Here is a 23,522-nt window from a genome sequence, read left to right as displayed (position 1 = left end):
CTATTTTTAGAGCAGTTTTAGGTTTATCATTACTATTTTTTTTAAACTTTTTCCACTATTATTAAGAAATTTAATATCAGACATATACTAAGAAAAACCTGTTTTCTAGTGCTAGGCAAAGAATAAGCACATTCTCTCTAAAAATGGTTTCTCCAGAGCCTAAAAGGGAGGTGTATGGAAGGAAATGACATCACTATTTGAAAACATTTGTTAATGTTACTTATCCAGCTCAGTGTCAAGGATTTTCCTCAGTTAACAGCTTGCTTACTTTCAGTTCCCCCACCTATGTCTGAGTGAGTGTGCACTTGTGCACACACTTAATATTTTATGTATGGAAGTGTTGTTTCTAGTCAGTGTTTAACATTTGTAACATCTTTTCTAGTCTATTTTTCAAGACATATTCACAATCATGTGGCTTAAACGTACTCCCTAAAGGCCTGGGGGGGAGGGGGGTGCAAATACAATAAATTTGAATATACGACATGGGTCCCTTATTTGACTAATTGTGGAACAAGTAGTTGTTATTTAATTACCTTTTGTTTTATGGTATTTAAGCACTACTGCTACTGCTAAGTTTTTTCCAGGTGGAACTAAGCCTATTTATTTTCTGAAAGCACCCAATTTAGAACCATGTGACCTTGTGATAGCCCCAAATCTCAATTTGTGTGACTTTCTTTAAAAATCTTACTAAAGTTAAGTGGATATTTAGAAACATGGTTAAATTTAACTCCATAGTTTCTGCGAAAGCTTGATGAATCTGCTTACATTGCCATATGTTTGAACACAGTGTGTAAGAACTGAAAAACAGCCTACCAGATATGTTTTAGCAAGGTAAAATTATGGCTGGTATACCAATACAGCTTAAATTTAGAATTGAAATATTTTGTGATTCTGATATCAATTCAGTTTAATCATGTGTCTCCTTAGGGTTCTGTTGGAGCACATGGAATTCCAGGGATGAATGGGCAAAAGGTGAGTGCTATAGACTATAGTATTTTTGATCATTTGGAGATGACTAAAATCGCAAAATTATTCTAGTCAATAATGTTAATAATAAGTTTATGTGCTTATAAAAACTCTACAAATGCTTTTGAAATATAGGAAAATTATGGTGTCAATGGTCGAATTAGTTTAATTTTTAAAGATGTATTAAGTAGTCAAAAACTCTTAGAAAATTTTTCACTTTATTTTGATAATTTATAGAAGAGACACACCTGTATCTTTCTCATAAATATATTATGGAATAGGGAAAATGTTATGTTTAACATAAATTGTGATAAATAAAATGCACTCTAGTTATTCTTGTCACGGCAAAAGCAATATGCATTCTTTTTCATTAACAAAAGTTATTCTTACAGCGGGAATCTATTGAACTCTGAATCCAGAAACAAGCTCTTTTTACTGATAAGCAAAATTAGGAGTTAAACAGACTCACCAAGCTCTGGTAGTACACTTTTATTATACTGTTAATAATGAGGGGGGAGCAGAAATAAAATTTAAAAAAAACCCACAGCTCTACAGAGACATATGTATGTACATGTGTACTTTTACCCTGCAACATACTAGTTGGAAAAAGCACCTCGCTTTATCCCACGGTGAGGTGAGGATTCTGCTCTCCCCAGCAGTCCTGACTGGCTCTTCAGTCTGGAACCTCTGCAGGGACCAGGAAAGCTCTGGTGGCAGCTAATAAAGTCCCTAGCTGGGCCAGTGCCCTGGAGCCAGGGAGCTGTGCTAGGGACTTCGCTGTTTTCCTCAGAGGTTTGGGACTGGCTCTGTAAAATCCTGTGATCCATCAGCTTCTCTTCCCAGATTTAAAATCCACGCACTCTGGATTGAATTCTGAAATCACAAGGACCCCAACCCTTACAGACAGAATAAACTCTCTCATGACAGCCTCCAATTCATCTTTTCTTCTCTACTAAGATATAAACAGTCACAGTTTAAAATCTGCTGAGTGGATCAGAGCACGCTTAGAGACAGTGTGAGTTTTGGCCAAGTCTTTGAATTCTGTGGCCTCAGTTTCCTCATCTGCAAGAAGGAGACAATAGCAACGCCTACCTAATAGGTCAGTGTGAGGATTGAATGAGTAATAAGTAGGCATAAAGCCCTCATGACAGTGATGGAACTATTAAGCTTTTCCTTCAGTGCAGTTTAGTGAAATTCTGGAAATGTGATGGCCCTGTGTTTGAGAAGAGGCACTCTGTTTCCAGAATTGCTCAGTTTCCAAGTAAAATGAATGTTCTCAGTAATGAGGCTCATGGTCTCTGTGGGCCCCCGCAGCACACCCACGCGCCCCGCAGCGCTGTCTCCCCGGTACAAAGTGCAGCCGTTTGCTCCACAGATCCTGGTGGGGGGCGATTAACTTTCCGTTTAGAAGGAGGGAAACGGGAGCAAAACTTCGAAAGTGTATTCACTCGAAGATGAATTTGAAAATGACATAACATAGGATAATATTTAGAAAGGACTAAAGATGGATCTAGCATAAGTGTTGTTTTTAACATTGGTGAGAAACAAAACGTGTACCTAAGGTCAGTGTTTTCTCTTTTCTTCTGTGTTTCTTTTCTTCTTTCAACTATGAGACACTCATGAGAATTTATAGAAACCTTTAACCTGAAACAAAACCACTTTAAAACTGTCACATACATGCTTATGAAGACTGCATATTTTTTTTATTTTTGCAAAGGAAATTTGCAATTTCCTTAGCAAGAGAAAGGAATGTGACATTTTCTTGTCCTAGTCACCAAGTTTAAATTATATTTCAAGGAATAGACAGTTCATATTTGCAGTTCTCTGTCATGTTATACATCTTTGTGGCATTTAAAATGTTTTCTGTAAAACCTAGGAAAGCTAAATGATTTCACACTTTTATGAAGATATCAGCAAAATGTAATTTAAAATTGTTTTTCCTACTCAGTAGAACTTAAGATTTGGGGAGTGGAATTTCTGTTAATCCTAGCCATGATCTAACATTCATAATATTTGGTGGATCATCTTTAGGAAAATAAAGTGCAAAAAACTGAGTCCTCCGACTGCAACTACAGGTCATTCAGACAGTAAAACAAAGTTGGAAATAGAGTTCCATATGCAGAGCATATGAAATATGTGTTGGATCTCTAGAATTTGTTTCTCCAAGAAGACAGCTTACAATGACAAAATTTTTTCTTTACAAAAAATAAAAACACCTCAATGTCTTTAAATTGTCTTGAGAAAACATTTTTTCCACATTGTAATTTTACTTTTTCCAACAATATACTTTTAATGCTTAGAAAATAATTTTCAGACAATGGTTAAGGAAAGATACAATTTCTAAGCCATCAGAAACATGCCCAATAACAACTAGAAAGTAAAATTATTTTTGTCCTATAAAAATGAAAGAAAAGTAAACCACTTTAAGGGAATGTTTTGTTTGTTTTCTACTAGAACATTTTCCATCCATACAAATTAACAAAATTGGTGATTGGCTTGGACTAATCAATTTCGGGGCAGACTTTTTTTATTGTTGTTGTTAATTCTCGCCCAAGGATATTTTTTCCATTGCTTTTCAGAGAGAGTGGGGGAGGGGAGAGGAGAGAGAGAAACATCCATGTGAGAGAGACACACAGGGTGGTTGTGCCCCACACATGCCCTGACCGGCCCCAGGCAGGGGTCAGACCTGTAAGCCGGGTACGCGCCCTTGACTGGGAAGCGAACCCGAAACCCTCTGTGCGCCCTCCAACGCTCTAACCGCTGATCCACACCAGCCAAGGCAAGACATTCTTTTTTACTTTATATTTTTTTTACGACTTTCCTTTAAATTTTGGTCACCTTGATGACCAATCTGAGTATTTCTTATTTTTGTAATGGTCTTCCAGTTCTGCAGATCGTATTAGGAAAGAAGACACTTAAGCAGTAGCATGGCATTCAACTCCGCTCTGATCTAGCTCTTTGTGGCATCACAATCTGCAAGGGGCCCCTAAGCACCCTTCTGCGGGCAGGGGGAGGCTGGCGGGACAGAGGGGAGGCCCGGACTCTGCAGGCGGAGAGAGCCAGTGCTTCAGGTCCCTGTCCTCCACTTGGCAGGTGACGGAATGTTCCTAAGGCTGGGGGCTAGATACAAATGCAGACCTAGCAGTGGCATCTAGATGACATCTCTAAAGTGAACAGACCATAGTAGGTGCTCAGTGATGTTATCAAGTGTCTATAATAGTAGCATCACCTTCAAGAGTTTCAGCAAGTGAGCCCTAGGCTCTCTCTCAGGTAGGGAGCAGAAGCCAGTCCACTTCATGAGAGGGAGAAAATGAATATGCAGAATTACACATAAATATAATATAGAATATATATAGAATATAAATATAAGTATTTCTCGGTCCCCTGCCCCGCTCCCCAGCAGGCCCCATACTAGGCGGCTGGATGTTAGTGCTGTGGATATGGGAAAGAAAGGCTGGACGCATGTTACCCAGAGGCCCAGCCCCCGGCATGGGGAAGTGCAGGAGCTGCCCTGGGGCCGGACACTCTGGTCTTCCACCTCGGGTGGGGTGCCGCCTTTGAAAGGCCCTTTCCTCTCTGAGTCAAGCACCTTCATTTGTAAAATGAGAGGGGGCACTGTGCTAATTTATCTCTCAGTCCCTAGGTGATACTGTGTATCTGCAAAATGATCACCCACGTCTCATTCGCAATACAACCAGCTTCTAGAATCCTTTGTGCCCAGTTCTGAAAGTTGTTTCCATAATTTGGATTTGTGTCTAACGAATAGCTGAAGCAGTTAGAGCAGATTTAATGCCGTCTCACCTGCAAATATGAAATGTTGTCTTCTTCTTTTCTGGCTTACTGTATTGGACACAAATTTTTTTGTAATTCTCATGAGGAGATCTTGTTGGCATAGGTATAATTAACATTTTATTTGTACTCCATGGTTCCTTTTCTCTCTCCCTCTTTCCCTCCCTCCCCCCCCTTACCCAAATACACAAACACACACACACACACATACACACACACACACACACACACAGATATGTACATCTGAATATTTGTCAATTAAACCCTACTTCTCAAATATACTGGAGAAGTATATAGGTCTTTAAAAATGATTTTGTGGTAGACCTTTTTTAAACTGAAGCATCCTTTGACAAAATAAATTGCTGTCTACAATATATATGTCAGAACTTCTAAAATTTCAACCCTTAACAGTTGTTATTAGAACCCTAATTTTCTACTCTTTCTGCATTTTCACATTAATTGGCATCCATAAGAATAAATCATGATGATGACAACTTATTTGGATAGCAGTCAATGCCCTGGACTGTACAAATGTCATAAAAGAGGAGGTCTAGGGAGAGGAATAGGGTATAGTAGGGTCTAATTTGTGCATCTCTTAGTTCACACCCTTGTCTCTTTGTTACTGTGAAAATAACATTAAAGATTTTCAAGATTAAAAAAAATTATTTCTGTCTGAGCAAGCTGGAATTTTTCTGAGGTCCTAGAGTCATAGGGATTATTTCCAAAGCAAAAGATAAATATCAAGTGATCTTGTTTCATGTATTTTTCAAGTGTTCTTAGAATTTATTATTTTTAAGACTCCACAATAAAATATAAATTAAAAATTGCTATTAGTGTACCATCTATGACTCTATCCCAGATAGCAATGTGATTTTTAAGTCACATTAAATTTGAATGAGTTTATAGTTATGGTATTTAGACTTTCTTTTCATCTCTTATCCCTGGGTCTCACAGTTCTTCACTGACATTCATCCTCACAGCATACTTCTAATGGCATTTTTATTGTAAGTATATTTAGAGAACAGATAAATTGAAGCTCTTAGACTTCCAAAGGTCAAGCTGTTTATTCAAGTCTATACAGGGGGCTATGCAATTAACTCAGTATTTTTTATTCTTGATTTACTTACTGTAACCACTAACTACCCTCTTTTCTTTGGCTACTTTGACTCTATCATTAACAATCTGAATTAAAATCCCCAAGGATTTGAATATGTTATAGTTTGATTTGTTTTCTGGTTATCTTTAAATTTTCCTGTGATCTATCCAGTGATCTATTACCCAATTTATGACTTTCCAATTTTTGACTTTAAGTAAAGATATTTAGAGTTAAATGAAGTGATTGATTTCTGATTCCAGATTAATTGTTTAGGGAAAGTATCTTATAGCACCTTAGTTCTTTTGCAGGTTAAACTTGAAATCACAGTAGTTTTACTAATTTTTCTATCTTTTAAAGCTAGCAATCATGTGCATTAGAAGTCTAAGAATACATGGCTTTTCTCTCTAGTAACTATGTATAACAATAGCATGCATTCTTCCTTCTTAAAGAAACACCATTTTCATCTATTACAGGATATTTCATATCATCAGATCACTTATCCCTGAGTGTGATTCACACATTCTGAGGCATTTTTATAATACAAGTTTACTCTTAAAGAGACTTTTTACTCAATTTTAGTTAAGTGAGACAAACAATATTTCTATTCTTTATGTAATTAACTTAAAGTTCCATTAGAGAGAAACATAGTTGAAAGAGGTAATTTCATGCTGCCTTGAAATAAAACAATGATAGTAAGATATTTTTAAAACCACTTTCCCCCTGACTTTATGTAGGCATGTCACTGTAAAAGTGATGCGAGTTACCATTCTGTGAAATGAAGATGTTGGGAGAGGGCAGAATAGAAAGTGGGGGGAATGAGACAGGTGAGGCGATGGGTGTGAGGACGGGAAGCTCCTCACAGGCTGTCGCAAAACAAGGAAACAACAAAGCAAATGTGTCTGGATGTATTCTGGCATCATCGAGTCCACTTGTTTTCCATTTTAATTGAAAAGACACTATGTATTATAGAAGGGATTGCAAAAATACTGATTTACTAGATCTGATTAAATTGCATAAACTCCCCTTACATGTGTCCAGTGATTCACTATTGACTTCTCTAATCACCTGTTGAGCCCAACTAGTAAGTACAGGCCCACGTCACACTTACATCAAAGCTGCCTCTGCCCTCCTGGAATCTCCAGCCTAACTGGGGATAAGGGACATTAAATGAACATTCTTACTAAAATCTGTTGAATGCTACAGTGGAGAAGCACAGGGCAGCCTGGCCTGGAGCAAAGGGTCAAGGACGGCTTCTCTGAAGAGGTGATTTTAGGGGAAACATAAAAGGTGAGCAGCACTGGGCAAGGGGAAAGAGGACCTATCACCACGCTGCAGTTCTTACAAATTAAAGTACAGACGACCTTGGTTTTAGAATTATGTTCCTAAAACACCGAATTAGCAACCCTTACAGGATTTTTATATTCATCAGAGACTACCTTTTATCCAAGTTTCTCACCACTAAAATATTAAGCCAATATAAGCCACAAAGTCTGTTCTCGTGTCATTAGATCTGACCTCTAAGTGATACTCTTGATTGTGAAATTTTTATTAAAAATCGGGCTGCCATGAAATAACTAATAATGATGATCATAACAGGTTAACATCCACCCAATTCCATCCGTTTGATACCAGGCCATATTGCAAGGGGACAGTAACTGTTTTCCAACTGTGAAACAGCATCAGTTGGGTTAATTTACAAAGAATTGAATTTCTTTCAGGATTCTCTTCTCTGTCTTTTCTGCCCAGCGCAGGAGTAGAAGAGTGCAGTATATAATAATTACTAACATTTACTCAGCACTTATTAACTTCAGGCACTGTTCTAAATGTTCTATGCATGTTAGCTCTCTCACTCCTCACAGCAGTCCTATGAGGTTGGTGTAGTATTATCTCTTATTTTATTAATGAGGAAACTGAGGCACTGGAAAAACAAATACTTTGCCGACGGTCTCCAGGTGTTGGTGGCAGAGCTCACCTTCAAAGCCAGGACGTCTGCCCCAGGCTTCAGAGTGAGGATTTTAAATTCAGAATGTCCCAGCTCTGTTCATCAGTATTTGTATGACCTTGGACAAGTCACTTACCTTCTCTGAGCCTTGGTTTCTCCATTGTCAAATGAGGATTACAGTATTTACCTCAAAGTGCAAACAGAAAAAATATAGGAAGTAATAAATATAACTGTTCATTTAAATATATTATTAATAAGAACAGGCTATTTTCCCTGTGAACTGGAGACAGGGATTAGCTGCTCCCACTGCAATTTCTTTTCTAGCAGCCCCAGCCCCATGGAGAGGTGCAGGAAACACAAGTGGTCTAATTTAGAAGAGATCCATGTACCCAGGGAGCTGAACCACTATGATGTATGTGGTTTAATCTGCTCCTAGCAAACTCTCTCATTTCACACACCGCCCATCAAGCATTTTAACATTTTGTCTTTCTAAAACATGTCTTTGTTCTTCACCTTTTTCCCCTGTAGAGTACACACAGAACAATTTTTTTTTTTGTATGCAGAAAATAGTGTCCTCTGTGGCATCATGCTGTGTGGCCGGTTTGTGCCCACTTTTGCACCTTTCTTAAGTTATTTAAGAAGGAATTACTGGGTAGTGTATCCCTTAGACCCCAGCGCGTCCAGCGCCCCTTGTCCCTCTGTAGTGTGACCCTCCCCGTGGTTGTGGGGCCCATAAGGCCAAGGAGCCAAGCCTACTCACGGCCCAGTCTCCCCACTTCCAGATCACACTCCCGGTACCCGGGATGCAAGAATTCCTCCCTCGGCTGCCCCAGTCTGCTTCCAGCGCCTGTACTGGCCTCATCCCCAAGTCTGTAGTCCCACGAGTGGGTTGCACAGCGGCGTGTGTGCTCCGCAGCCTGTGGGTGGCCTTGGAGCGCTGAGGGGGCGTCTGCAGGCAGAGCTCGCAGGCCCTGTTCGCGCAACACCCAAGCCTCTCCGGGGAACAGGAGAACTGGGGCTGGGAACAGAGGGGAGGTATTACCATTGGGGGTGGGGGGGGTGGGAGCAGCTGTGTACTCCTACCCAGGCCTTTAAATTTTAGGGATGTGCTCAAAGCAGATAATTCTCTTCATTTGTGTAAATTTTACCAAATAAACTCAATTTAGCTACTTTCTCTAACCCCTAAATTCTCACTATCTCTTTGCATTTAAATTTCTTTGTTCAAATTATATTTTGTACATTTTCATGTACAAAAATAGTACAGAAAACTAAAATAAAAAAAGCTAACCAGCAGACTTATTTCTGAAATAGCCCATACTGTAATATTATTGATACAACTATCATTTGTACTTTTAAAAAATAAAAGCATAATGAAGGCTTGATTATGAGGTTTAGTTTAGTTATTACTTTAATCAGTTTAAGACCCATTTCGGTATATTATCTGAAATAGAATATTTTTATTAAGTTCATGGTTGATAGACCTGTCTACTTTTCTACTCATTAGTATTCACATTTTGAATGCAGACGAAGAGATTCTAATTTTAGGGCTGGAGTTTACTGATTAGAGAAACAAAACGAAGTCCTCTGAGTGGATGGCAGAGCTCTGACGCACAACCAACCCTGACCGCCCAGGCTATGGGTTCTCTGGTTTTCCTTTCACCATGTGATGAAGCCCCCTCTGCCTCCAGGAAAGAAACAGAAAGAGAATTGGGGGTTGGGTATGCAAGCAGAAGCTTCTGCAAAACTACTGAGTTGCTCCACATAAGAGAGAGTGAAGCTGAACTCCCAGGACGGTCTGGGGAGGAAGGAGGGAGGGAAGGAGTTGAGAGGGGAGGGGGAGGAAGGAGCAGGCAGCAAGAGGAAGAAAGACTGCGTGCTCTTGATGGGACAGCTTCCCAAGGACACCAGGTATTCAGTCCTGAGCTCACAGAAGGCCTGGGAGAGTTGGGCTCTCCAGGCAACTGACTGACTTACATGTGGGAACTGGTCTGGGGCAAAACAGAGGTGACTCGTGCAGATGCGGGACCTTGAGCAGAGGTCTTGGACTCCTACTACTTGTGAAACCGGGACTTGAGCCAAGTTTAATCAGATGTCTGAGCAATAAGGAGCCACCAGTGACGTCTCTAGTCCAACAACAACAACAAATACTAATAATAAAACTAAACCTTAATCTTTGAGAGCTGGGAGAAAGGAAGCATTTAATTTACGCGCCCCCCCCCCCCCCACACACACACACACTGCATAGAAGAAAAGCTGAGCCCCACAAAAGCTCAAACAGTTTGCTCTGTGTGCCAGGACCAGAAGTGGAAAACATGGGGCTAGACTGGAGGCTTCCTGAAGCCACTCTCCCACTTCATGAAGTTCGAATTTAATTGGGCACTTTATATTTTATTTGGTGACCCTTTCCAATCCCCATCCCTTCCCCACTACTAGAATAGAAACTTTGTCTGTTTTGTTCACTTTCTGTGCATAGGGCTTGGAGAAAAGAAACATCAAAATGAATGGGTTTTTTTTTGACACCAGTTGCTCAAATAGAAGGAACACAAGGTGGGAAATGGGAAGACCTGGGTTCCTTCCTCTTTGCATCTCTTTGCCTCTGGAGCAGTTACTTCCCCTCCCTGCATGTGTTTCTTCATCTGTTAAGAATGACCGGCTTGGTTCAACTAAAATATTTCACTGTTTTGTGAGTGCTTCTGCTTAGGGAAAAGCAGATGTTAGCGTGAGTTCATGAGGTAAACGATGATACTTGGGTAAATTCTGACAGCGTGTTTTGGAAGCTTGAGATGACTCGGTAATTTATATAAGCAGCAGGCCCGCTCAGACTCACCCTTCACCGGAGGTGCATGGGGTGAGGGAGGGAGCAGATGGAAGAGAGGGGATAACCGAATATATAGACACACTTATACCGGTTGAGTTTCTGGACCCACAGGCAGGGTTGCTGGAGCCACTAGCCCTTCTGGGCAGCCGTGCTTCTCCTGCCAGAGTCCTGGAGGGGCTTAGGGGTCCCTGGGAAGCTCCTTCCTGGCATCCTGTCCTTAATGGGGCTCCTCTCCACACTCACTCCCACCCCTCACTCTTGCCCCATGCTCTTTCTCTGTTCTTCAATCTTAATATTCCAGGTGGCCTGCATCACTGGAGGTGTCACCACTGGGTTAACGTCTCCCGCCTTTTTCCTGGGTCCTGCTGTAGCCGAGACAAAGAGCTGTCTTTGCCACCATGGTTATAGGTCTTATCGTTTCCCAGCATTGAAAGAGTTATAAGCATTTCGCATCTTCATGTGGGTTTAATGCATTTGCATCTCCTGTATTTATTCTTTTCTCCAACATTTATGTCCAGAACAATTATTATGTGGCAGGAATAGTTTCTGGGCACTAAGGAAAGGAAGTGAACAAAACAGACAAAGTTTCTATTCGAGGAGAAGTGAGGGGATGGCGATAGGAAAAAGTCGCCAAATAAAATATAAAATGCCCAATAAAATGTGAACTTCAGACAAACAACTGATAATTTTTAATATGACTATGTCCCATTTAATGTTTGGGATATATTTAACTAAAAATTATTTGTTGTTTATCTGAAATTCAAATTTAACTGGGTGTTTTGTATTTTTATTTCCCAAGTCTGGCAGTCATAGTGAGGGAGACAAAAAGGAAACAAAAAAAAAGTATACCTTAGGTGGTAATTGGTGCCATAGAGAAAATAAAGTAAGGCAATGGGCATAGGGAGTGTGGAGATTCCAGGGCTACCCCTGTTATAAGGGGACATTTGTGTATCTCTGATAAACAAGTGGGCTGTGTTTTAGATTTAAAATATAGATAGATCACATATATAAAAGGAACTGTTTCCAAAGATGAACAGTTCAGCAGGCCAACCCACACAAACTTACGAAAAAGAGAGCAGAGTTAAACTGTATGTTATTAGTGTCAGCTGGGTCCCCCCTTAGGTTAAACTACTTAAGCTGGGGTGGTGTGTCCCTGGGAGTACACACACGTGTACGGACCAGGGATTCTTCTAGAGCATCAATAACACCTGAAGGTTGGGGCTGGGGTTCTTATTTTGTAAGAATCACCCAAGTTCATACTCATTTGCCATTAGGACACTAGAATGAAAATCTAATCAGAGAGAGGGAGACAAGACATATGAACGGAGAGCAGAAACCCCATTTCCCTGACTCTTCCCCAGGTTTATCTCTGAAGTCCCTGTCGGGTGCCTCCCTTTCAAAGAATCCTCCTCTACCAAGTGTTGTTTATCCAATTGTTGCCAAAGCCTCTGAGCCCTGGAGGCTCGTGAAGGGACAGCTACTCTCCACTGCGACTGCCTGTGGCAGGAGAGACTCACGGCCAGTCCTGCTCGCCACTCAAGCCGCTGAGATCCTTCAGTGTTCTGTCCCCGTCAGGAAGAAAAGGCCCGTTGGCCCGGTGCCTTAGGAGGTGAAGCATCGTCAGCGCAGAGGCAGCTATGACTCCTCTCACTGCCCCAAGGAAAGCGACCGTGCCTGAGGGAGGGCAGCGATAGGACTGCACCCAACGCTCTCCCATCAGCGCTCAGTTACATGAGAAAACTGCATTCCTTCCTGTCTTTAAGTATTCTTTCACCTTGCCCCTGAAGAGGAGTGCCTTAAATAGCTGTCAAAGCCCTGAGTTATGTTTTACATTAGGGTTCTGAAGAGTGTTTGGTTTAAAAAAAAAAAAAAAAAGAAGGAAGGAAAGGAAGGAAGGGAGGAAGGGAGGAAGGGAGGAAGGAAGGAAGGGAGGAAGGAAAAGCAAGCCATCCTTCTTGAAAGTCAACCCAACTTATTTTTAGTTTGAATACGCAAATTTCATTTGGGATTAGTATACTGGGAATAGCTTTAGAATGTAAGGTGTAGCAGAGGAAACCCCATCAGTCTACCTGCATGTTAGCTGCTGCTTTTCTTTACTCTGTCCTTGGATTCTCCTTCAGAACTTGTGAATGTGAAATGCATTAAAAAAATAGATGGATACATTACCCAACAAACAAAACTAGCTCTCGACACATATAAAACCTAATTCCCCTTTTTTTGTCTGTACTTTTCTGATATATTTTTCTGCATATGTACATTTTTACTACATTATGCAGCAATATAATATTATAAATTTATTTGAAGAGGCCTTATAATATATTTTGTGCTCATATGTCAGAAAATATGAAGACCATATATGACATATGGCTCATTCTTCATTTAGACTTACCTTTGATTTCTATTTATTATGCCCCTTTACTTCATGAAACATAAGAAAAGTGCTTAAAAATAGTTCTATGACTTCAGTTTGATGCCCTCGAGTTATTTTTGTATATATCTCTTTTCTCACTCTAAAATAAGCTCTTTAGCCCTAGCTGGTTGCTCAGTGGTTAGAGCGTCGGCCCCAGGACGGAAGGTTCCGGGGTTGGTTCCCGCCAAGGGCGCGCACCGTGGTTGCAGGATCGATCCCGGGCCTGGCCGGGGTGCGTGCAGGAGGCAACCGGTTGATGTGTGTCTCTCCCCTCCACTTTCTCTGAAAAGCAATGGGGAAAATATCCTCGGGTGAAGATAGAAAAAACCTCTTTAGGCACAGATGCCTGTCATGTCTATTTCATCTTTACATCCCATGAAAAAGCCTAGGGTAGAACACATAGTAAATTTTCACTGAATTCGGTGCTAGTTGAATGAATGAATGGCTTCCAGCGTGACCTTGGGACTCAGAGTTGTACAGCATTTTACCTTTAACATTTCTTTCCTACAACCTGGGAAACTAAGTTTGGATAATAACGGAACGTTTCATAACCTCCTAATCTACGTTTGAATGTATTTTTCTTGATATAATTTATTTCAAAGGTAAAATTCTATGAGTCATTTTTCCTTCTTGATTCCATCGTTGTTTTTCTTAATCTTCACCTGAGGATACTTTTCTCCATTGTTTTTTCAGAGAAAGTAGGAGGGAGAGGGAGAGGGAGGGGAGAGGAAGAGGGGGGAGGGGAGGGGGAGGGGGAAGGGAGGGAGAAACATCGATGTGACAGAGACACATGGATTGGTTGCCTTCTGCAAATTGTGATAATTGAGTTAATGAATGTAAAGTTCCTGACACTTGAAAATGTTACTATTATCATTAATGTACATATTTTCATACATGTACATGTTCGTGTATATTTTTGCTGAGAGCACAAATATTAAAGTGGCACAATCCCTGCCCTCCAGGTGACTTGGAAAACATGCTTAAAAATCACCTAAGTTTGCTGTGAACCTAAAACTAATGTAATAATAAAATCTGTTGTTGTGGGGTTTTTTAAATCAACTAAGAAGCAACTTTACTACCCTCAGTGGAAGAAGAAAGTTGTCCACTAGTAAAGAGCTTTGAGAATGTTTTTAAATGAAAATGAAATTCTAGTTGGTGTAAGTTGGAGCCACATGGAAGCACTGAGAGCCAGAGTCTCTCTCCTTTGCTTCTGGGCCCTTCAAGGTACTTCTCCTCCTTGGTAAACAATTGCTGGTTCAGCATCTAGAGAGACTGGTAGACATCATCATCTTTCTGAAATGGGACACTTTCAAACATAACTGCCATCATCTTTTTCCCAAATCCCTAACCCTCAGTATGACGAGAGCCACAGCTCTGAATGTTTTGTTTTAATTATTTTTACAGTGAAATTGGAAAGAGTAAACAAAGCCATTTTCGCTTTTTACTTTTGTGTCAAATGTGTCTAAATGAATTAAGGAGATGTGTATGCTCTTCAAGATTTAGCTTTGGAAATGTTCATTTGATTAAGTCTAATTATTTAATAATTTAGTCTATATTTTCCTGAACTGACGAACCACTTAAAAGTTCTCCAAGAGAGTCTTATGTTTTCAGATGTTTTTTACTCATGCAACAGTGTACCAAGTACCATGGTAGATGTTCATTTCAGATAAGTTGCTTCAGCTTTTTTAATGGAGAAAAGACTGAACAAAGGAAATCAGCCCTGTTTTATCTTTAGTGCCTTGCACACGGAATTTTGACCCAAACAAGCTAACTTGTATTCATACTTGTCGACACTTACTTTCTGTCTTCATTTAGAGCATTATTGGATGGCCGTATCTTCCAATGGTCTATATAATGTACTGATTTTGTCTCTTTTACTTAGTAGTACCTATTTTTATTTTGAGGGCGAGCCCGGGTTGCCTGGAGCAGTGGGACAGGATGGAATGCCAGGGCCAAAGGTTAGTACCAATAAAACCAAGCAGAGTCATTTGAGACGTGAGTTTTCATGAAATTGTAAGCCATTACAATGTTTTAAATATCCCAGTGATTGTACCTGGATAGAATTTTTTGTCGATAGTATAATATGCTACAGTACAGAACTTTGTGACTAACAAATACATTATTTTGTGATTCTCGTTAACATTACAAATGCAGGATATGATTATCTAAAACCTATATTCTAATACTTAAATAACACGAGAAAGCCCGTGTTTCAAATATGACTGTTGTCATTTGCCACTTAATATGAGCATATTAAACGTAGGCCATGTGCACACTGCCTAAAATTTGCATAGTAAAGATGAAAATTCTTGGTAAAGATGATATTCGCAGTGCCGCCCTGGCTTTCCCTCAAGATCTGGCGACCTCTAGCACTTGCACAGCACAACCAGCTAAGCAAATGAAGAGCAACATAAAGACGTGGCATGTTTAAAATTTATAAATGGATGTAGTCAGTTACTAAATAGGGAAAAAATGTAATGAAGATTATTTTTTTTGGATTGCAAGTTTTCTTTGTTTCCTGAAGAACAAATGAATCTGTTAAATATAAAAAGATTGGTGACAGTTTAGTTTAAACCAAACAGGCAGACAAATCCCAAATCCTTTGATGAGTGAACATCCCTTGAAGTACAGAACTAACGTCTAATCCTGTCAGCTGTGCTGTGTCTGTCCATACCCACAGATGCCTGTCAGCTGATTTGACAGATCACGTTGCTATCGACAGGCGCCCGGGACGGTATGGACCTAAAATTTATAGACCTGTCCTTTGTCCTGTAAGAGAGGAAACAAAATATTCCTTCTGACTTTACAGCCATTCTCCTGTCTTTTCCCTCTCTTGTTCTGTGCTAAAGAGGGAAATGATGGGAGTTAATGCTCAATGCACGCACTCAGTGCTGTTCTTCTGTTGCCTAGCGACCCTCAGGATGGATGCTGAGTGTTGAAAGGTAGCCAGAAACTCAGAAAGCCAAGGGGTCGGGCCTACCTCCAGTGAATGAAAAGAGTCTTGCCTCCAAACTGACTTCTAGAGTGGGTTCTAATTTTTAAAAACACAATAATTACCTTAAACCATTTTTTTTAAGCGTTGATCTCATGGCAACACTTACTCACGCTTTTTATAAAGGGAATATTCTCATAAAGTGTATAATTTACTTTAGAACACTCCCACTCCATCCCTTGTCCCTTCCTGGGTAAAGTGAAAATGAGATTCTCTTCAGAGCACAGTTTTTTTTTTTTCATTTTAGTCCTTGCACTGACTGGGTCATCATTTCGAATAAAGACCTTCTCCTAAACTCACTTTAATTCTGCCAGTCTAGTGTTTTTCCTGAAGGTACCAATACCTCTCAAAATATATGCTAACTACCAGTGAGTTAAAGGGAGCTCATGGCATTGTGAAGGGGTCCGAGTTCAGGACCGTGTGTATGGTCATGATAGGTGAAGACAGACTGGGCAACTCCACGGGACTCTGAATCCCTGAAATAGTCCACGTACCGGGGGCTGCTTTGAATAAAGACTTCATGGAAGGATGCGCCCGCCCACATTACTGATTCCAAGTTTGGGCAGAAAAAAAGTTCTGGGCTAAGAAACCGCCCAAGATGCTGAATTATCACCACATTATTCTCTTTGGAGCCCCAAAAGCCAGTTTAAGGATAATCTTAAGTATCTTTCTTTAGCCCTCTAAGAACAAAGAATTAAGATTATATTTGATTTTGATATCTATACCCAGTCCTCCAGGAAGCTCATTTTACCGTTTGTTTTTATGTCGCAACTCTATGTTGCCAAAAAAGGGTCACATAGGATTTATCTACCATGTTTAGTATCTGATTTGGTTTGGTATTGCTTAATTGGGTGTTTTACAATTTAATAAGTCACTCAATCTTCATCCTTTTGCCCAGGGAGAGCCTGGAGAACAAGGAGAAAAGGTGAGAATTATTCTACCTACATTTATCTCCCCCCTGAAGAGGTACCAAACTGAACTGTATGTAAGTACGGACAGATAGATAAATTTAGATATAGATGCATAGATATAATGACCACTGTTTTTCCCCCCCCAAACTTAATTATTTAGTGGAAGGAGAAAATAGTGTAATTCTTATGGATGGGTAGAAGTTTTTAAAAGGTTTAAAGAAATGGAAGGGAAAGAAGCAAATTTAAACATTCCATGTCTGGATTTTAAATGGCTTTCAGAAATCCCTGGGCCTGCAAGGTTTCTGCTCTCCGCGCTCGCTAATGCCACTCCAGTGCTTTCCGAGCATCCACACCTCTCTGCTGCTTCTTAGGTCAGTGAGTTAAAGGGATACAGATGTTGACTGCAGCGAATATACTGAGAGTTGCCCCACAAAGAATTCCCATAAAAACCGAAAAGAGAAACAAGAGTGCCATATGTTAAATTTCTCTTCGCTGTCCTCCCTTACTACCTCTGGGCATGTCCTGATCATTTTTGGACTCCTGGTGCATATTTTAGTGCTAATTTTCCTGGTTCTCATGCTATTTAACAGTGTTTGAGAAATGTGTTGTCTGCAGAGGAAATGTCCAACATACTCCACAGTGCTCTTCATAAATGATCCGATCTTTCCGACAAATCAGTATCTTCACTTCTAATCCCCAAAGAAGTACATCTAAAGATCCAGCAGACTTCTTGAATGTAACTGTAATTTTGGGCACTGTAATACAAAAGGAAAAAAGACATTTACTTAAATGGAAGGAGAGCAAACCAGAGCGGACAGTCAGATCCTTTGTTTCATGACCGCTCTGAGCCAGTTTTCCAAATAAGAAAGTTTGTTTCTTTTGTTTTATTTTTAATAAAGAGATTTCCAAGCATTTTTTTTCTTTAAAGTATGCTGCCAGGCTGCCTATCAAAGGTTCCTCATAACAGATTATCAGTACATTTACTTGGCACCCGACCAGTTCATGGTAATTAACTTGAAATTAATTAGTTAGCGGATGACTCTTTTGTGTGGACACTAAGGAGGGAAGAGGGGCAGAGCCAGGGCCTTCAAGGCTCCTCAGATAAAGCAGCTCAGGCTCCCGGGCTGCTGTGGGGTGTCAGTTACCAGAGACAAAGTCCTGAGCAAGTTAGCTTCATGCTTATGAAACAAGAAAAGAAAATAGAAATAAGAAAACATCTTCTTCCCTCGCCATCCCTCCTTCTCTCAGGGAAATAGTTATCAATCGTTTCTGTCTTATTTTAAGGAAATTTTTAAGTGAGAGAAAGTTGACCTCATGAAGCTAGACAGAGGGCTGTGGATTATAAGAACAGTAATGTGTTGTTGCTAACAGCTATCATGAACAGCTTATGCATCCGATACTATCCTAGTTGCTTTACACGCACTACATTTTTTATTTCTTACGACCCCATAAACTGTTCTTGCCCTTATGTTACACATGACAAATATGATGCATAGAAAATTTCATTTCCCCAGTTAGTTTTGGAGCTGGACATGGTCTCTCTGGCTCCAAATCCATGATGTCTCCACCATAACATGCTATGAGACGTAAAGAATTCAGAATTTAAGGAAGCGAAGCATGAGTAATAAACAAGTGACTTTTTTCTAATGCATTGCTTTGTGGGTAGAAAGATGTTAGTGAGAGAATAGGCATAGGAAATCTCAAAAATAACCAAGGAAACAAACTCCCCAAGTTATGATTTTAAAAAAGCGGTTTCCTAATAAAATAAACCTTTCACAAATGTGAAACATGTTGGTACAAATAAATCAAATATTCAGGGCACAGGTTTTGAGGGCTGGATCATGCACTTTGAGGCCCTGGAGATTTGAGATGGGCTTGAAGACAAGAGTAGGGTTTATACAGATCAAAGGGAAAGGAGGAGTGAGGTGGCAGGAATGGACACAGAGGTGGTGAGGCCTGTGGCATATTGAGGGAATGGTCAGGAGAAAGTCTTCGTTACAGTGGAGCTATGAGCAGAGGAGAAAAGAAGTAGAGTTAAGGAAGCTTTAAGTGCCAGGATAAGCTTCTAGAAATCAGAGAAATTGCTGCTTTTCATTAATATCATGGAGTAATTTAAAACTGTTCAGCCAGATTCATTGTAAAATGTGTATTTGGACCAGTGATATCAGGAAGCTGCTCAAGTAGGACACTTGCAACAGATTTTTACATATAGTGCTTATGAAAGAAAACTTAAAATAATGGAAAATACCCTTTGCATAATGTCACCAATATATTTTACATGTATCTCTTTTTCCCTCTCTTAGGGAGATGCTGGAGAGAGTGGCCCCAAAGGTGACACAGGCGAAAAGGTACAGTGTTGCCAAATATGGGAGAGTATGTGTATGAGCAAGAAATAGCATTCTCTATATATGAAAGTGGGAGATTTTGAGAGAAGCGAATAGTAGTAGCTTTGTTTGTTAAGAAGAGATAATCCTATAAGTTTCAAAAACATTTAAATATTTCATTTATAAAAGGCGATTATTCCACAGGCTCCTAGCTACAAATTTTAATGTTTTAAACATAAAGTGGTATGTCATAAATTTTAGAAAGTGTGTAGCTAGGTTTCCAGGCTTTCAAGGAATAAAAACACTTAGTCACGTATAAATGGCACGCTTCCTTTATGTGCAGAGATATAAAAATAGAATTGCTAAATCGATTCTGTTTGTCCCAATGTTAGGAGAGAACACGTCAGGGGATGGGGTTGAGATTTAAAAGTTCGAGAGTAAATGTCACTTGATTAGAACCTCTAATGCAGTCTTGAAGATTTGCCTCAACTTGAAATGTACTAAATCCGGATATTTTGTCAGCCTGTATTGTCATTATTTTTGATCTTTTAAACCACTATTGATATTACAGTGGTCTTGTGACTCATCTTCCCACCTCCTGTCTCCCCCCTGCCCCCACCCCCAGCTATCAAGACAGCTTTTGCTTCGGTTCATATTGACAGACATCGCTGCCATAAGGAGGACTTTTACTTCCCTTGTGCTATCTGTTAAGAATGAAGAAAAATATCTTTTAAGAAACCGAAAATAGAATAGTCAGTCATATTTTAATTTAAATCAACCTAAGTAATTGAGTAATGAAAAAAAGAACTGAATTATTCATTTAGGCTTATAGTTCAGAATAAGAACATTCCACTTTGAAAATTATTACAGTACAGATGGATAATGGTTAGTCATAAAAACATACCCATAAAATAAAGAGAAATGTATCTTTCTCATTCTTATAAATATTAATATAAATATGGCATGGTGGTAGGAATGAATTCATGTCACCAAGTAGCAACCGTGTTTGTATGCAAGGAGCAGTCTAGCAGTTAGGGTGGACTCTGTCTCTCGGAGACCAGGGTTTCCCAGCCTCAGCCCTGTTGCCCTATAGGACCAGACCATGTTGTAGGGACTGTTGGATGTTTAGCATCGCTCCTGGCCTCTGCCCACTACATGCCAGGAGCACGCTTGAGTTGTGACAACCAAACCCACCTCAAGACATTGCCAAATGTTCCCTAGAGGCAAAATTACCTCTAGTAGAGAACCACTGCTGTAGGCCCATGCTATTGGCCTGTCAGATTTAAATATCATGCTGAAATCAAACATGGCATAAATATGTTTAATACTAATGAGAACAATGATACACCTCAATTACTCGAAGTCCAAATTTCAAACCCCAGATATATAAACCTGGATGTTATATTTAACTTTTCTTGTTTTGCCTAGAAGCAGAAGTTAACAAACTTTTCTTGTAAAGGGCCAGAAAATAAACATTTTCTGTTTTGTGGGCCATATGGTCTCTGTCACAACTACTCAACTCTGTCTTCATAGCATGCCAGCATCCATAGACAATATGTACACAAATGAGTATGGCTGAGCCCTTTGAAACTTTATTTTTGGATGCTGAAATCTTAATTTTATGTAATTTTTATGTGTTGTGAAGTATTATTGTTGATATTTTTTAACTATGTAAAATATAAAAACCATTCTTAGCTCATGGGCTATACAGGAACAGGTGGGTAGCTAATTTGGTCCATGGGCCATAGTTGCCACCTCAAAAGGAAATCTTCTAAACAGAGAGCAATTTCTTCAAGTATAAAAAAATTAGGCCACGTCTGAAGTATGCCTATGTGAACTTATGTAGAGAATTTTATGCTTCAAAAGATGTATTTTTAAAGTTTCATTTTTGGAATGTAGGCCAATAATTGTTTCTTTAATCACACATTTTTAAAATTTAATTTTCCAGTCATAAAGCAACTTTTTTCTTTTACAAGACCAAGTTCATCTCAAAGGAATACTGTTCTTACCTTTTATATTAATGCAAATCATTTACCATACTGACTCACACATAGTAAACTCTCAATAAATGTTAGCTTTCTTACCGCATGGAAATTGAAATCAACTAGATTGGTTGTTTTTCTTTTTTATCAAAAAGTTTTATTAGTCATCTGAAATTAAGTGCAAGAAATGCTTCAGTTAAAACGGAAATCATTTCTATAAACTTTCAATGGGTCTAAACAGGGAATTGTAAATAGGAATCTGTAACGTATAATATGTAATCTGACCTGTAGCGTTCATCCCTGAGAATGCTGTAATTGGAATATAATTTTTGATGTGTTTTTTAAACATTTCCTGCTTCTGTCACATAATTTGTTTCCAGCATGTTGGAAACACTCTTCTCATGGCCTTTGGGTTTAGTATGTGAAACTAATTCATCATTTACCAAGTTTGAGATGTAAAAATCAAAAAATGCTTCTCTTTGGCCATTGATGTAGTAAAAATTACGTCATGGACTGATTCACTTTAACAGGATTTTTTTTTCTTTTGATCCAACTCGGTGCCTTTGGATGGTAAAGCAATCTAAGCCTTTCCAGACTGGTCATCTGGAAACGCTGTGCAGCTGTAAACCCACCGGGCTGGGCGGCGCTGTGGCCGGCGAGCGCGGTGCTCTCTAGGTTTCAGAACGAGCTGCCGGAGACCGCTTGCGGTCATGTGCGGAGTTGCTGTGGAAGGGCTGTGTTCTGCTCTTTGGCGTGTCATCCCACCAACAAATGTAGAAATGGATTTCTTATCTATTCCCCTCACCTGAAAGTAGCTGTTTGTAGAGCACACTGGATGGTTTGGTCATGCCACTCTTTTGTTTAGAATTTCACCTGTGGATTCAGCAGCTTTGCCTTCACTTTCTTGGTATTACTTGCTGTGCCTTCATTTTCTTTGCTCCCCGATCTCCATTCCTGTAAATGCACTGTCTTCTTGGTTTATGGCTACATGATATCTTTGATTTACATCTTCTGAGCCTTTGCAGAAGCCACACCCATATTTGGAACCACCAAGCACATTGTCTTCTTTTCTTAAAATCACACACGAAGGGCTATCTCAGTGGGTGCTCCCATTCCAGTCAATGCAGGGTCCTCTCCAATGTAGCACCTACGGTTCCTCTAACTCAGGACACTCGTGCTCTGCCCATCTCCACCTCCACCTAATCCTTTCTTCAGTCCACTGAAACCTGAATTTATGTCATTTCCCTGGGACGGCCTTTCAGTCTCCTCTGAATTGGTTGGGCTACCTATCACATGCTCCCACAGCCCTCCTTATGATCCCCTTCAGAACCTGTATTATAATTTATTGTAAGTCTTTGTTTAATTGCACATCCAGCTCACTGGAAAAAAAAAAAAAAAAAGATACCAAACTGTTCTATTTCTAGCACCAATCCAAGTTCCTGGAAGAGAACAATTATTAATTGAATGAATAATCTTTTAAAAAAAATTTGTCACTTTCAGCTGTTTCTTATTTTCACTGAACGGTAGATGTTCTTCTTGTACTGTGCATTTGCCTCTCATGTCTTCTGTGTATATACAGTGACACGGAATTTCCCAAACAGGAGAGTCTCTTCCTAGCCCAGATTTTTTTTAATCTTCACCCAAGGATATTGTTTCCATTACTTTTCAGAGAGACTGGAAGGGAGCGAGAGAGAGAGAGAGAGAAAAGTGGGGAGGGAGAGAGAAACATCGATGTGACGGAGACATCCATCGGTTTCCTCCCGCACTTGCCCTGACCTGGGCTGGGGACCGAGCCTGCAACCGAGGTGCGTGCCCTTGGCCGGAGCCAAGCCTGGGACCCTTCAGTCCGTGGGCAGATACTCTAACCACTGAGCCAAACCCGCTAGGGCATAGCCCAGATTTTTTTAAGTGAAAAGAAAGCATTCTTGATGCTTTCAATCAGTAATATTTTTCTACACATATGTAAATAAATGATTATCATACGCACAGGCCAAGAGGGGGATTGCAACTTCGCGGCTCTGTTGTCGTCCAGCTCCTAGCGTCCCTGCATCCAGAACATGGCTGGCACATAAATAGTGCTCAATAAGCATTTATTGAGCAAATTAATGAATGATAAAAATATGGCCACATTCATTTTACGTATCCACATAGACTTTACTAACACATACATATAATTACATACTAAGTTTTGTATTTAAAAATAATCATAGCTAAAAGCAGAACTCTGTGCTTGAATGATAAATTCTGAAGTCAAATTCATTTACCTCAAGTATCTTCTCAAAGTACTTTCCC

The 23,522-nt window shown here is 39.8% G+C and overlaps 1 protein-coding gene across 1 annotated transcript in view; it reads left to right on the top strand.

The window, feature by feature from the left end:
• COL25A1 (collagen type XXV alpha 1 chain) overlaps nucleotides 1–23,522 on the top strand; it is a 440,867-nt gene that overhangs the window by 342,973 nt on the left and 74,372 nt on the right. The window contains exons 12-15 of the mRNA XM_081131694.1: nucleotides 928–972; nucleotides 14,926–14,979; nucleotides 16,912–16,938; nucleotides 19,228–19,272. Coding sequence (XP_080987820.1) covers nucleotides 928–972; nucleotides 14,926–14,979; nucleotides 16,912–16,938; nucleotides 19,228–19,272 — 171 coding nt within the window. The remainder of the gene's footprint in view (nucleotides 1–927; nucleotides 973–14,925; nucleotides 14,980–16,911; nucleotides 16,939–19,227; nucleotides 19,273–23,522) is intronic.

This window comes from Miniopterus schreibersii, assembly GCF_964146895.1.
Source record: "Miniopterus schreibersii genome assembly, chromosome: 1".
Lineage (NCBI taxonomy): Eukaryota > Metazoa > Chordata > Mammalia > Chiroptera > Miniopteridae > Miniopterus > Miniopterus schreibersii.
Note: the sequence above shows the minus strand (reverse complement) of the source record. Positions and strands in the feature narration are given on the sequence as shown.